At 39.0% G+C, this 14,991-nt stretch overlaps 1 protein-coding gene across 1 annotated transcript in view; it reads left to right on the forward strand.

Moving 5' to 3' along the window:
- The first annotated feature begins 244 nt into the window (after positions 1-244).
- Positions 245-14,991, forward strand: part of PEX7 (peroxisomal biogenesis factor 7) — a 39,426-nt gene continuing 24,679 nt past the window's right edge. Inside the window, exons 1-5 of the mRNA XM_084283642.1 lie at positions 245-408; positions 853-910; positions 2,381-2,531; positions 6,509-6,586; positions 6,901-7,009. Of these exons, the coding sequence (XP_084139768.1) occupies positions 267-408; positions 853-910; positions 2,381-2,531; positions 6,509-6,586; positions 6,901-7,009 (538 nt within the window). The 5' untranslated portion in view covers positions 245-266. The remainder of the gene's footprint in view (positions 409-852; positions 911-2,380; positions 2,532-6,508; positions 6,587-6,900; positions 7,010-14,991) is intronic.

The following is a 14,991-nucleotide window of genomic DNA, read 5'->3' on the forward strand; positions in this document are numbered from 1 at the left end:
CCAAGCCACACATTTCTCGGTGGCACCTCCCGAAATTAGTTTTTTTTTTTTTTTCCTCCGGGACCCTCGAGCTAGACCCCAGCCACCCCCGGCTGCAGCGGCCCCCTCAGGGCGGGCCGGGCAGCTCCCAGCACCCTGCCCGCGCTCAAAATGGCGGCGGCGCAGGCTCGGCACCGCCTGGCGGGCGGAGCGCTCCCGACGGGGCCCTGCGGGCTGCGGGGCGGCGGCTCCGGGTCGGGGCCGGGGCCGGGGCCGGGGCCGGGGCCATGGGCACGGCCGGGGATGGCGGTGTCGGTGGCGGTGCCGCCGCTCTGCGGCTGCCGGGGCTGCACGGCTACGCGGCCGAGTTCTCGCCCTACTGGCCGGGCCGCGCCGCCTGCGCCGCCGCGCAGTACTACGGCATCGCAGGTGCGGGGCGGGGAGGAGGGGTATGGGGGATGGCGGCGGCTCGGTGCGCGTTTTGGTGTGGGTGAGCTGTGTCTGCACGCCCAGACTGGCTTTCCGCAGACAGGGAGAAATGTGGGGCCCGCTGTGGTATCAAGGAGATACAAAGGGACCCCGTGCTGGTATGTGGGTAACGCCAGGTCACGGGTAACGCGCCCTGCTGTGCGTGAGTTGCTTCCTCACCTGCCTCATCCACAGGTGGACCGGGGGACAAAACCCTGATGTAAATAAATCACTCTTTTTGGAGAACACGAGGGACAACGAGCTGTTTGTGCACAGGCCTGAACTGTTTGGCCTCTTAAAGCAGCTCAGACCCCATCCGAGTGCCTACTGACTGCCTAGGGACATGGCAGAGCCCTTGGCACGGGGCAGTGAGCTGTGCTGTGTTGTTGTATTTCGGTGTTTCAGGTTGTGGAACTCTGGCAGTGCTGGAACAAAAAGGAGCTGGGATTGTTCTGCTCAGGAGGTAACGCAGGAAATATTTTATCTTCTAAAAAAGAAACGTAAGCCTATATTGTAGTGAGTAGAAAACCCAACCCGAATGTTTTTTCAGACTTATTAGTGATATAAAGTATCGTCTATGCTGTATTATCTACTAAATACACGTATTTGGGTATAAACGATTGGCTTACATTGTACAGATCTTGTTACAAGACGTAACCTGGATTTACCCCCAAGTGTAAACCATTTTATAGCAAACACGCAATGTAAGTTAAAAGTAGCCCTCATGTCCTAGCTTAAAATTAAGTTTTTTGTTTGTTTGTTTTTATGGGTGTGTTGTTAGCTATATTTCCTCTCCTTATTATTGGCTTGCACTGAAAATAGAGCAGGGAGCTGTGGCAAGTCAGGGAGGTCCCTTCTAGGAGATGGAGTGTTCTGGGAGTTTGATCTCTGATCTTGAAGGGAGAAAGATAAGAAAGGTTAGGAAGGAAAGGGTTTGGTACTGGGCCATCGTTTTTTAAAGAAGCTTTGAGATGGCAATTCTTTAGATTAAGAAGAGAGATGAAATAGAAATACTTAACAAGCAGTTAATCAGAGAAGTTATTTTAATTCATAATTTTACAGCAAGACTGTTTGAGGCTGTTAAGCACAGTTGGTTCTGCTAAGCACCCTGGTTCAGTAGTGTTCATTTCTCTGTTCCCGGAGACTCTGTTTGTTTTGTGATGGAAAGTCCTGTACCTTCCTGAGCATCAGGCTTTGTCATTTTCTCTATAGAAACTTTCAGTGTGCGTGCCATTCCCTCATAATTACTGTGAGGTGCCATGAAGTTCAACCTGAGCTTAGCTAAACCTTCAGAGAAAAGGGGGTAAATAACTTTGTATTTACTATGAGATAACAGCATTGTCACTGATAGTTGTTGCAGAGCAACTAATACATGGGATTGGATCCCACACCATGAATTGTTGTGCTGAAAGCCCTTTTTAGGAGTTATAGAGATCTTTAGTAAGTTCATTACTATGTTTCTGTTGGTTTTTCATTCTGACTTAGCTTCTTAATGATGCTGTGGATTGGTTAGAGCCCTCCCAACACAAACATTTTATTTCTTTGTTTACCACAGTTGTTACAGACAAGTACCTCTGTAGCAACATCCTGAAGAAACTGTAGATCACAATGAGATATGTGGCGCCTCTTACCTCTGCTTGCCCAGCAGTTAAGGACTGAAATCCAGATTCCATTCTCTGTGGCACAGATCCTTAGCTCATCCATGCTGTAACTTAATCAACCTATTCTGACCTTAATCAACCTATTCATGTAAAGGTTAGCATTGTATCCAGTAAGCTACTTGTAAGGAGACTCACTGGAAACTTAAATAAAAAGCTGTTTAGAATGGTAAAGAGTTTAATTCTAAAAAAAAAATACTGTCTTCGCATGTAACTAGTCCAGACTTATGCACTGTGCTTACCTATGGACAAATATGTTCATTGTTCTCACTTAGCTATGACTGGAACGACGGCCTTTTTGATGTGACGTGGAGTGAGAACAACGAGCACGTGTTGATCACTTCGAGCGGGGATGGATCTCTGCAAGTCTGGGATACGGCTAAACCCAAAGGTCCACTGCAAGTCTATAAAGAGCACACTCAAGAGGTAAATCAGGCAGTCTTGAAGAATTTAATATGTAATGCTTGAATTATTAAAGGTGTGGACTCATAGTCAAAAGTGTTTTTTGCAGTCTATTTTTTAACTTAGTTTGGGTCCATGCTTTGAATGTATAACAACGTTATTTTGAATATATAGTAAATGATATATTCTACGTATTCATCTACTACAGTATATGAATGCACAAACACCACTTAATAAATAAATCTAATACATTCAGAAGTAGCATTTTTGTGTTCTTCTAGGCTAAGTAGTCATTGAATAGTATGAGAGTCCTGAAGTCATTTTGTGGCTTCAGTGAACATCATTGGATAGGTCTAAATCAGGCAGCTGACGTGCTATGTAACAGCATTATCTTTGAGGATATAGAATGATACAAATGATGTGGATCCTTAGGGCTTCTGTTCTACCCAGTAACTGCTCATCCTTTTCCATATTAGCATCACTGAGATCCTGCTCAAGACAACAGTAATCAAATATTGGGATAGTGTGTATTTTTTAGCCTTGGTTTGATACCATTGAATTTGATTTGCTTAAAATCTCAGTTTCTTTATACAGTGCAATATTGGTAGAGAAAATGTTATATTCACGTTCATGAATATAGCTGCATATTCTAAAGGCCTTTTATGCCTCAGCGTCCTTATCTTCCCACAAGCAATTTTTCTACTTTTTTTTTCCATGCTCTCTTTCTGACACACTACTCCTTTTTCTCAAGTCTTTGTACTTTGTGTGATCAGTTTTAGCTTGAATTAGTGGCACTTTATCTGAAAGAAATAAATGTGCGTGAAATAAGCTAGTGGATATTTAGTCAACAAAAACTATTTTGGGAATCCAGTTTTATATTCACAAAGAACTCTTTTTTTTCTGATATGAAGCACAAAGCTAAAATTTGTCTGCTGTACCTTTTTTTTTTTTCCTTGTAATGTAGCTATTTTGGCTTAATAAATATACTAGATAAATAAGGAATTGTGAGAGATGAGTGTGGTTGTGGTCACTATTTTATGATAGTGTTCAAAGACTGATGGAAAGATGTAGGCAAAACATTGCTTTTTTTTTTTTTTTTTTTTTTTTTTTTTTTTTTGACCCTATCATTTTCTCCTTGAAATTCTGTCCATTGAATTATTTTGGTTTTGCTACACCATCTGTTGTTTGTGAAGTAAAAATTTCTGTGTCCAAGTCTTGGTTTAGCAGGGAGCATGGGGAGGTGGATGCATTCAACCGTGAGTTGGAAAGACGGTATAGAGCACGTGGGTTTACTGTGAGACGTGGAAGTTTTGTATTTATTGTAAGTGTATGTTAAGAGGAGAGATTTCAGCAGGAACATAACAAAGAGTTTGTGGTAAACATTGGCAAACAATGCTCTTTAAAATGATTGACTACCTTCTTGATCCGTAATCCTTGTCTGACACTTCTAGTGATGATTTTGTCACTGTTTTGTAATAATTCTAATGCAAGATTGATGGGGATTGGTTTCTTGTTTTCTAAATGAGATCGTTGTCCCCCCTCAAACAGAATGTACAGTTTTAATTAAAAGTGCATCTTTACTGTTAAAGGACAATGAGTTTTATTCCAGCACTAACCAACTGCTGACTATCATGAATAAATTAGTATAACTTTGGTTTTGATGAAGTGTCACTAGAATGTGAGACAACAGAGTACTTTAACTTTGTCTTGTAAAGTGATTTTTAGTGCTGTATTGAACTTTTTTTTTAAACTTCTTTTATTCATCTTCTTTTACCTGAGACATTTCATACTGGTGTTTATGGCATTAAGGCATTAATAAAGCATCTCATAACTGAAGATAAAGCACTGAAAGAGTAGCAGTTGAAGTTTGTACTGTATTCCTGTACTTTCCCAGTTACTCAACACAGCTTCTGTTGAAGCATCTGTAAATTTATGCTGGATGATTTTCTTCTTTTCATTCCCTTCCCATTACCCGGACCTGGCATGTGCCAAATGAAAGACAGCTCTTGCCTTTTCAGAGCCTGTTGTCTGCTCTGTTTGTAATCCTTGCCTGGAGGAGAACTTGTCCAGGTACCATTACCTGCAGTGCAGCTGCAGGACGCTGGGCAGCCCCAGCCGTGCCTGCCATATGCGTGCAGATCGCTGTCATTGCGTGTCTTCAACAGATCTGCCTTCTGATAACTTGCCAGGGGGCTGTAAACCATACGTGCACTTTGTGTTATCTGCACGGCACATCTGATACATCCTGAATTTGTGGGGCTAGGTGAACTGTGTGACAGAGGCACATGTTTCTGCATTTCTTGAAAATTCTGGGTGTGAGTATGCTAGCCTAGCACCTGAACTGAGCAAACTTTGTAGGGCTGTTGCACGAATGAGGCATAGTGATATGTTTAGGGGCATTGCCAAACAACATGTTAAGAGTATAACACAAGACTACTCCCCAGATTCATGGGGAAGGAGAGGAGCCAGTTGGAAAAATGTGATGTCTTCTATTTTAAAACATGAGCAGGTACTTGCGTATCTCCTTTATTAATAATTTAATAGAAGGAGACAGGTTGAAAAAGGAGCTGTAGTACTGGTAGGAAGCTGGCAAAGGTAGAATAGTCAAGGGAGTAAAGGCATGGTTTGGAGGAAAAAAAAAAAAAGAAAAACAACTGAAGAATTACAGCTCAGTTATTTGGCTTTCATCAAATAGTGTGTAATTCTCGTGTTCATGTGGTTTATAAACTCCTCACAGAACACAAAGCACAAAAGGGTGCCAGGGCAATAACCCTTCCAGTATATGGAAGTGGGGCATCGCAAGTTTAAGAAGAAAAGTTGTACGTGTTGCGCTGCTTTTCCTGTGGGCAATGGTTGCTTTCACCTTTGGGGAAATGAGCAAATAGATGAAAAACAGTTAATTTAAACTGGATCCAGCATAGTCTGAAATTGTTTTGTGAAGGAAAATGCCCAGAGGTAGATAATAATACCTTGATGTCCTTTCTCATGCAGGACGCTTTCCGTGGAAGACTTTGTCTCTTGCTAGATTACTTTTTCTGTCTAACTTTTCTGCTTTTCCTCTGGTGACACAGGTCAAAACATTTTCACCTTCGAAACAGGGTTGCTGTAATTTAATGCATGATTATGGGGGCTAAACTGCACTGCACTGCTTGAGCAGCCTCTAATATGTTGACTTGCAGATTAGATCCAGTGCTGTGCTGGAATGAGACTGTCCCAGCTGACACCTTAGAGCTTGTATGTTTTTGCTGGAACAGCAGAGCTGAAAAATCAGCAATGGTGGATAGAGTTAAAGTACTCTCTATCAAGATAGGGGGATCAACGTTAGAATAAACTGAGAGAAGAGAGAGCTTATTTCAGCTTCAAAGAGGAAAGCACTTTCTTAATAGCTGGAATGATTAGTCGTTAAGGAAATGGGGTTTTTATTTTTGCTTTGTTTGTTTGAGGGTATGGATAGTAAAGAAGAATGTCGTAGAACTTGGAAAATGTGAAAATCAAGAGTATTTGATGGCATGCGGTTCTTTTGAGAATTAGAAATAAAAAAAGCATTTACAGTTAGTCAGCTAAAATCTCACAGTCAACTCCATTGTCAGTTACATTGGTAGCAATTACAAACTGGATGTTTGAATAAAACTGGATCAGAGATCGGGAATCAATTTGAGTTATGGCTTCTTACTGTGCTAGAAACTTATAGTGATGGTGGGTCTGTGTAGATTTTGTGGATTTTTTTTTTTTTTTTTTTTTTTCATCTCCATTTTGATCCATCTTTAATTTTTGGATACTTTTCTGAGGCTATAGGTGCCTTTAATGCCAGATGGAGATGTGGAATTTAATTTTTGCTCAGGTAAATGGCATTGTTGGCAGCTCTGTGATGCTTGACCAATGTGTTTTTTTGCTGATTATGGTATAATTTGCAAATCCAAGTGTATTTAGTGGAACTTTGGCTAACTAGAGTTTCAAACTTGTGATGCTTTTTCTAAACTAGGCTGTTATATCGTTTGTAGGCATATAGTGTTGACTGGAGCCAAACTAGAGGAGAGCAGCTAGTGGTGTCTGGTTCATGGGATCAAACAGCCAAGCTGGTATGTTTGTTTGTTTATTTTTTTCTGAAAGCAAAAAATGTCACTTGTTTTGGAACTGATAGTTTTTCATGTTAAGAAACGAAATTGATTAACCTTTCCTCCATTTTAAACTGAGGCTGCAATTCTGTTTTAACTGAGATGGTTTTTATCCTTCAGTTGACAGCAGTTTAAGCTTACCAGTGCTTTTCATGATACGTGGTAAAAAGAAGTTAGCTTAGTCCTTCCTGTATGTATAAATCTCCTACATACATGAAACCCTGTCCTTTCCTACTACTGCATGTGTACTTCAACAATTTTCTTTTCACTTTATTTAGTGGGATCCAGCTGTGGGGAAGTCTTTACGCACTTTTAAAGGCCACGAAGGGGTCATTTACAGCACTATCTGGTCTCCTCACATCCCTGGTTGTTTTGCGTCTGCCTCAGGTAAGCATGATGGTAAAGGAGTTCTCACAACATAAAAGCCTAAATGGTATTGCATTAGTTCAGTGCTTTGTCCAGCAGGTGGTACTGTGCCTCATACATAAAAATGGAAGAGGGAAAGATAAATGTATTGCTGCAGCTGGACGTAAGTTCTCTTACCACCTCTAAGTTATTCTCTTGGTGGCTGTTCCGACTGGGATCAGCAGTTTTCTAGCAGTCACTTTAGTGACCTTGTGGCAATTTTTTCTATGATTTTATGTAATCTCATCCAGTCACCTGGCTCTTGTTACTAACCACTAAAATATGCTACATACTTTATTTTCTGTTCTGGCTTACACTTTCAATAAAACTGTCTCAAGCATCAGCATTCTGTTAGGCCTGTGAAAAACACAGTCAATTACTATTGAATTGTTTCCAGTGCTGATGGAGATCACTGTGTCAGGTTCTTGAGAAACAGTTATCATCAATTACACTTTTCTGTATCTGCCAGTGCTGTGGATATTGCTGACTTACCTAGTCATAACTGAGCTGGATGCATCTGCAGTGGAAGAGACAAGGCAGACGGACGTTAAAGTGATGGGACAGCATTTTTCAAGCACTGCTCCTGGCGGAGCAGTGGACCATCAGCAGCTGATTAGGTGGGATGGGGTGAGGGCTGCTGTGAGCCACAGAGTTAGAAACTGAGGGCACTAAGATGCTGCCTTAATGCAAATACCGCTAAATTAGTGGCTTAAATGTCTCTGATTTCAAGTCTGTTGGACTTCTGTAGTGATTCAAAGAGAATTTGTTTAGCTCTTACGTCAAGAAGGTAAGCAAGTAGAAATGTCTTCCTGCTGCTAAAATTAAAGAGAAATTCAATGCACAAAGATAATGGTCTTCCCAATTCTGTGGGAAGTACAGTGGAAAAAGTGGACCTGACTTTAATTTTATAAAATCTGTGTGGCTATTTCTGACTCAATTTATTTACCACAAAATGTTCTCTAAGTACAATTTGACCAAACGCAGGTGCTTAGGATTTTTTTGTTTTCAAATTCTAGAAGTTGTAATCTCTATACCTGCTTAGGAGCCTCCCTTTCATGATAGTCTTGTTTATACAAAATTTATTATGTTCTAGATGAAGAAAAGGGTTTTGCTGATCCAGCAAGTTATTTCAAAATTGATACTCTAGGCAATTAAATCAAACTCTTCGAATCCATTGCCACTTGAACAGCTTTGGGAAACGTTGATTGTTAGACGCTGTATGTGAGGGTACTTTGTGTAAAGCAACATACAATTGTTTGCTCTTTGAGAAACTTGGTGGGTGCAGCTGTTGAAAGGTTTGGCTAAAATGCCAAAGAGTAGATATTCTTTTGTGAATTTTACTTTAATTCTTGAAAGGGGCAAACATTTTATGTCAGACCCTGAAGCTAATTGAAGTAAATTTTCAGGATTGATGACTCCATAGTATCTTATAGGAAAAACAACATGCACAAGAGACACAGGATTTCTCTTCTGCAAGTACTACACGGATATGAAATAAAAATCTTGTAGTGAAACATCAGGCATGAAATCATTAAGAGAAAATGAAGCCTTCAAAATGGTGATTTTTTTCTTATGTTTTCAAAATAAAACATTCAGTGTACTCCTAAATGAAATGACTTCTATGCAAAATCTTTGGTTTGAAGTTATGTTTTTTAGTTTACACTGGAATTTTCCTATGGTTTGGTTTGATTAGATTACTACTCAAAATAACAAACTGGGAGCTTTTTCTTCAGTCAGCAGGACTGTAGGTAGTAGAAGTAGTTGTGACTCTTGCCCTGGGTGCAAAAACTCTTTCCTTATTGTAAGAAAGACATATCAGATGTACACTCAGTTTATTTCACTCTTCAGTGTTTAATTACACTCTATTGTGGTCAAAATATGTGATGAAAGTCAAGTAGAGCTATATTGGAAGCTGGACCTCCTCAGGAAAAAATAATAAAAAAAAAAAATTGCTTTGATCCACGCATGCTGTACAGATGACAGAAAATTATGGGACAGAAAACTTAATTTCACAGATGACTGAACTTATACTTGTGTCTCATTTACTGCTTCTTTCTCATGCACTTACTGTGGAGGTTGACCTAAAGCACCTAAACTTTACCTGAAATTTAGGGAATCTTAGGTAAATTATTTTTTTTCCCTTTTTTCCATGTCTTTCCATGTATCTGTTCTGAAAATGAGCAAAATGGAAGGAGACTTAGGAACCTGTGCCTCCTCACTGCCCTTTTGCTTCCTTTATTTGAATCCACATAGGTGCCAGCAGAAGTTCAATTTCTGCTTAACTAATCAGTTTGTGAACACTGAAGACAAAATCTAACACAACTGCAGGGCATAGCAAAATAGCTGCTCAGGAGGACCGTTACTGGCCTAGGCAACTTCTGCCTGAAGCTAATAAGATTAAATGCTTGCTTTTGGAATAGGACTTTCTCTCAAGCTATCATGAGACTAGAAAAAGAATGAGTGAATACAATAAGAAACCTAAGTCTGTAATACAAAAGATGAAAAAGAATTTGATGCTAGGCATAAAATATTCTGTTCATAAGTCTTTGATCTGAATACATACAAGAAGACTAGCTTTGCGTGCAGTTGACAATAAAATGCAGTTACCTTACGGGCAATAAATACGTCTGAAGCTTCAGTTAAATTAGCTTTTATTCAGCATCAAATACATCTCCATTTAACATTTGCAGGGATGCGTGAGGTACTTTATAATGCTGTAATCTTCGTGTACAATCATTTGTACTCTTAAAAAGCAATTAAGTAATTGACTTACCTTTTATTGTTTGAAAATGAGAGATGTTAATAGCACCAGAACAATCTGTTAATTGTAAATACATATGTAAATACATCCTGTAGTGATGTCAGTAACAATGTCTGAGCTGCTGAGCAGGACATTCACGTGTGCGGGTGGCACCATCACAGAGCCCTGTTGAACGTCTGCCTTTACGCTGAAAAAACAGTGATGTGGAAAATGTCATTAAAGAAATGATACAAATAACAGTAACTTCATGGCTAAAAGGGTGTAATGAGTCATTGTGTCGTTTGCCCAGAAGGTCTTTTTTTTTTTTTAACCTGGAAAGCAAATGGCTGAGCAGCACGTACAGAGAGTGCCAGATGCACGCAGCAGTAGTTTGTCGGCAAATGTAAATCAGTTCACTGAATGACCCTCCACAACTTCAGAGCAACAGGCCTTGCTCAGTCCTGTGGCTTATAAAGAAAACATCTTTTATAGTATCAAACATTTTTATTGCCCTTTAAATTTACCAATGGGAAGTCATTAATGAAAACTATTTTGCCCTTAGCTGCATAACTACAGTATTCTTCAATACAAATATGATACTAGCAAACGAAAAGACGAGTATTTAGGAATCAGCTAGGCCCAGATTTAGAATGACTGTTAGCTTGTGTCTTAGTAATGATTTTTAAATCATTACTGCAGTCATTAAATTCACTGATGAGGGCAGATACATAGTTTTTATAGCACAGCTCCTCGAGAAAGGGATGTTTTCCATGTGCAAGTTCCTGGACCAAATTTGGGATTGTCAGGTTTTTGACTTTGTATTCTTCTTCAGAAGTAGCACAAGGCAAAGCAAGGTGTTTGGAGTGGGGGTTGTAGACAAGTAATTCCAAATGTGTTCATATTTATTTGGTTTCCTAAAAAAAAATAAGAGGAAATACACCACTGCTGTACTACAACAGAAGACTGACATCAGTTCCAAAATACTTCAGTGAAAGTTTTTATTCCATTAGTTTATGTAAGGCATGGGCAGGAGGGCTGGGGTCCTTCCTTTGCTTCTTGTGAGTTCTTTTCTGATTACTTGTCTGTGAAGGTGTTAAAAGAAATGTCACCGTGAGCAAGGTTCAAGGCATTGCAAGACCTCTTTTGAATCCCTGTCCTCAAGGGATAAAGGAAATTAAAGGCTTCTATTTACTGCGTGACTCTTTGTACAAATCAAGCATCTAAAGAGCAAACAGACAGCAACGTTACTGTGGTTTGATGCAGTTTAGCTAAACTGCTGTTTCTGCTACAAGCAATTAAAATATCATTTATTTACTTGCACTGTTGTGCTGAATCTACATAACAAAATGAGGTGGACGGTTTCATTTGGAATCTATTGCTTCAAGAGATACCAGCACAGTTTTGATTTCACCTGGGTGTTGTGCCCAAGGAGGTTTACTAAATGAACCTCTATTTTGCAGTACTTCTCAGGAAACAAGTTTGGCCCTCAGTTTATGGCTAACCACTCATGCTAACCACAGTAGTGTCGTATGCAGCACAGCCTAGAAAATGAAGCACTTGCAGATTGTAGTATTACATATTAGGATGTTATATTGTAAAATAATGTGTAAGTGTTGAGAAGAAAAATATAGTAGCAGTTTATTTACAGGGAAGTATGTTTTGGGTGAGTTGGGCTAGAGTTAGGTATGTAGGAAAGACTTTCATTTGCTAAAGAGCAGTTAATAACACGATAGTCTAAGTTAGGTCAATTGGTCAATTTGGAAATGCAAATTCTGTCCCAAGACTATATTTATTCATCTCAGAAAACTGAAATAAAATTTACATTTTTTTTTTCTCAACAATTCACTCTTTTCAGAAAAAGCCTCTGTTGAAGTCTGCTATGAGGTAACTAGAGGCTCTTCAGATTTTTACTTTACAGCGTTTCATGTCAGACTGAAAAATTACCAGTACATTTCCACTTGTAATTGTTTATTTGATATTTAGATTGTGCTACACACAAATAGATTTTGTGCATTTGATAGAGTGCTATTGGATGATTTAAAAAAAGCTGCTATTTGTATTTGCTCTATTTCTGTCTTTTTGTGTGGAATGTCATGAGCTTTATTAATCCTGTCCTAGGTTCTCTTGTATTATTTATGGGAGAAATGAGCAGCATGAGCATTTTAACATGTCTGGAAAGACTGTTTTTGAGAGTCTTAAGATTTGGGTTCTGCTCTTTATTCTCCCACAGATTTTATGTTTGATTCTGATTAAATACGTTAATCTGCTTTTTTTCTGTCTAGTAAAAATATATGTATATTTATACATGTATAAAAATAAATTTTGCATCTGTCCTGATGAATCCTTCCTGCCTTCAGGTAGTGCTTAAAGTTTCTTATTTTGTTTTGCTTCTTTTTGTTGCTGTTGTTTGTTTTTAATCTCCTAAATGCCTAACTATGTTGTATAGTTAATGTTGTACTTCTGCACTGTCTGGCAATGCTGGCTTGCTTGATCGTTGCCACAGGACTTTGAAATTAGGATTTATGGATGCGGGTTAAAAATATCTATGAGTAAAAAGGCAGTATAAAACCTAAGTGAAATTTAAATCTTAAATAAACTTTATCTCTTCTCTGTCATACATTATCATTCACATTAGCAGTCATCATCTTATGTACGGGGATGATGGACTTATAGATTAGCATCTCTTTCATAAATTTTGAATAGATGAGTGTGCATTGTGTAGTTCTATTGATTCGTCCAAGATTTCACAAATATTCATTAAAATGAAAGAAAGCAAGTACAATATACAAACAAATCTGGAATCATAATTATCTAACAGACCAGCAAAAATCTGTTGCCATAGAGAAATTGCTTCTTACAAAAATAGAAGTATTTTGTGGGGGAAATGTTGGCCACTCTTTTGGTTGCTTGCTTTGGGATGCCAACTGGAAGTGACTGCTAGTGAAGATGACTGCATTAGGTGTGCTTTACTTGTACTTTCTATTATAGTTATCCTACTTCTGCTTTATCATGTGGAAAAAAAAACACACACACACATAATTTCTAGTGCAGTTTTAAAGGAATTATGGAAACGTGGAGATTCCAAAATTTTTAACAGCAGTTTTAATTGAAAGGTTCGTGTGTGTGTGTATTCTGAGGTCGTGGAAAGATGTCGAAGAAAAAAAAAAAAGTTTGTTAAAATGTGTAGTGTGTCAGGGTCGTCCTGTTTATCATCTATTAAAAAAAAATATTCTGCCACTTACAGCTTAAATAGAAAAATTGGATTTGCCTTTGGCTTTAATTCAGTTTGTTTTATTGACTGAAAGGTTCCCTTGCATGTTATGTTATCCCATCAAAAATATTTTACAAATAGTGCCAGCCATAATTAATAACAGCCGAGTCTCGCATTTGCAAACAAATTTTTCAAAAGAGAGAGAGAGGAAGGGAAAATAACTCTTTCTCATGGGTCAACATTTTTTATTAGAAAAGAAATAACTTGGACAATATTATTTGGTGTCAAAATTGTTATTGGCTGGGTAATTTACTTTCCCAAATGTTTCTGGCCATTGTAATGCTACCATGGCCCATCTCTGTAGCAGTTCATGCTGGTTCACCTCAATTTATTTATTTATTTGCTCAGAAAAGATATCCTGTCTGTATTGAAATATGAACTTCCCTCTCAAATCCATGTTATCTGATGAAATTAAAATAAAAGCTTTTGGAGAAGGCCATTACTGCATCTCCAGAAACCGTAAGACCCTGAGTAAAATCTGTCCGGAGCAGCTGAGCAGGACGCAGCACCCCTTGTGCCAGGTGCCTGCCGGCCGCCTTCCTTCCCCACCATATGTTGCACGGGTGTGAGAACCACCAGAGAGATTCCCAGGCCTTCAGCTGGCTCGCTCCTGAAAATACTGGAGGCAGCAAGGGGAATGAAAGCGGTGAGAGTTGCTGCAGTCTTAGTATCACAACCACAAGGCCAGTCTGGTGGCATGAGTTACAACCAAGCTGCCTCTAGGTTAAATTTTCTGTTCAAAATTTCTACATGTTTTGTGTCTTCTTGCAGAGACGACAGGGTGCAGTGCTCCTCTGCTGTGTCTTTAGGGCTGTATTTGTTTGGACTGGAGGCAGGTTCTTGCAAGGAGCTATGATTTGATGTGCCTGGCGGTATTTTAAGGACAATAACCAGTTGGTCATGAAGAACATCGAAGTGCTTGTCTCTAAACAGCATACCGCTTACTGATGATAACAAATTTGAGGATTTTGAGAAGTGTTTCTGGTAGAGAAATCTATTCAGTAGCAAGGTAAAACAAAGTTTTTAGTTTAGGTAGTATAGAGGTATGCTTTCTGGACAAATCATGGATATTTGGACACAGCTTCTAGTGATTTTATTCATCTTTTGAATGAACACAGCACAGTCATGGATTCTAAATAACTTTCTCTCTTTGCAAACAAATGACCCAGAGAATCCATTTTTGGTGATACCAAGCTAAATATTCACGATTAACCAGAGAATGGATTTAAAAAAAAAAAAAAAAAAAGTTAAAAGCATGGTTGTCTGAGCTGATGCAGTTCTCTGTATCTTTGTGAGCCATTAGCGACCGTGTCCGTAAGGAGAGTGTACACCTAGAATGCTAAAAACCTGTAGGGCTAGAGGACAATGTGTGATTTGATGGAAAGAGAGAGGCTCAGCTGATTGACAGCTTTTAAACTGTACTCCCTTAATTGCTCCCTGAAGACCTTTGTGCGTGCGTGCACACATGCGGGTGCGTGTCTGCTCAGAGGTTAGGGAAAGTGTGGCTTTTAATGTGTGTAACAGTTACAGCGGAGTGACTTTATCTTCTGATCTTCCAATGAATGACAGCAACTGCAGGTTTTGTAAATTAAGAGTACAGATAATGTGTGTTAAATGTTTCTTTCATTGAAAATGCAGAGACGAGTTGTGTTTGAAACACCATTCACTCTTCTGCACGACAAAAGTATGTGTGTAGGTGCTTTTTCTCATCTGATTTGCAGAGAAAAAATATTTAGGATTCTGATCTTCTGAGTTCATTCTGAAATGTATCTGTGCTCCTACTTGATTTAAATGCTATTTGAATATTTTACCCCATCTCCTTTTAATCAAATCAGAATTTAAAAAAGTAATGAAAGTGTTAGTAATGACATGAAATTATTTTTTCCTAATGAAAGAGCAGTAGTAAGTTCTTACTCCTTTTGTGCATGTTTCTGACCTCTTTGTCTATTACAT

This window comes from Netta rufina (genome assembly GCF_964035555.1).
Source record: "Netta rufina genome assembly, chromosome: 3".
Classification (NCBI taxonomy): domain Eukaryota; kingdom Metazoa; phylum Chordata; class Aves; order Anseriformes; family Anatidae; genus Netta; species Netta rufina.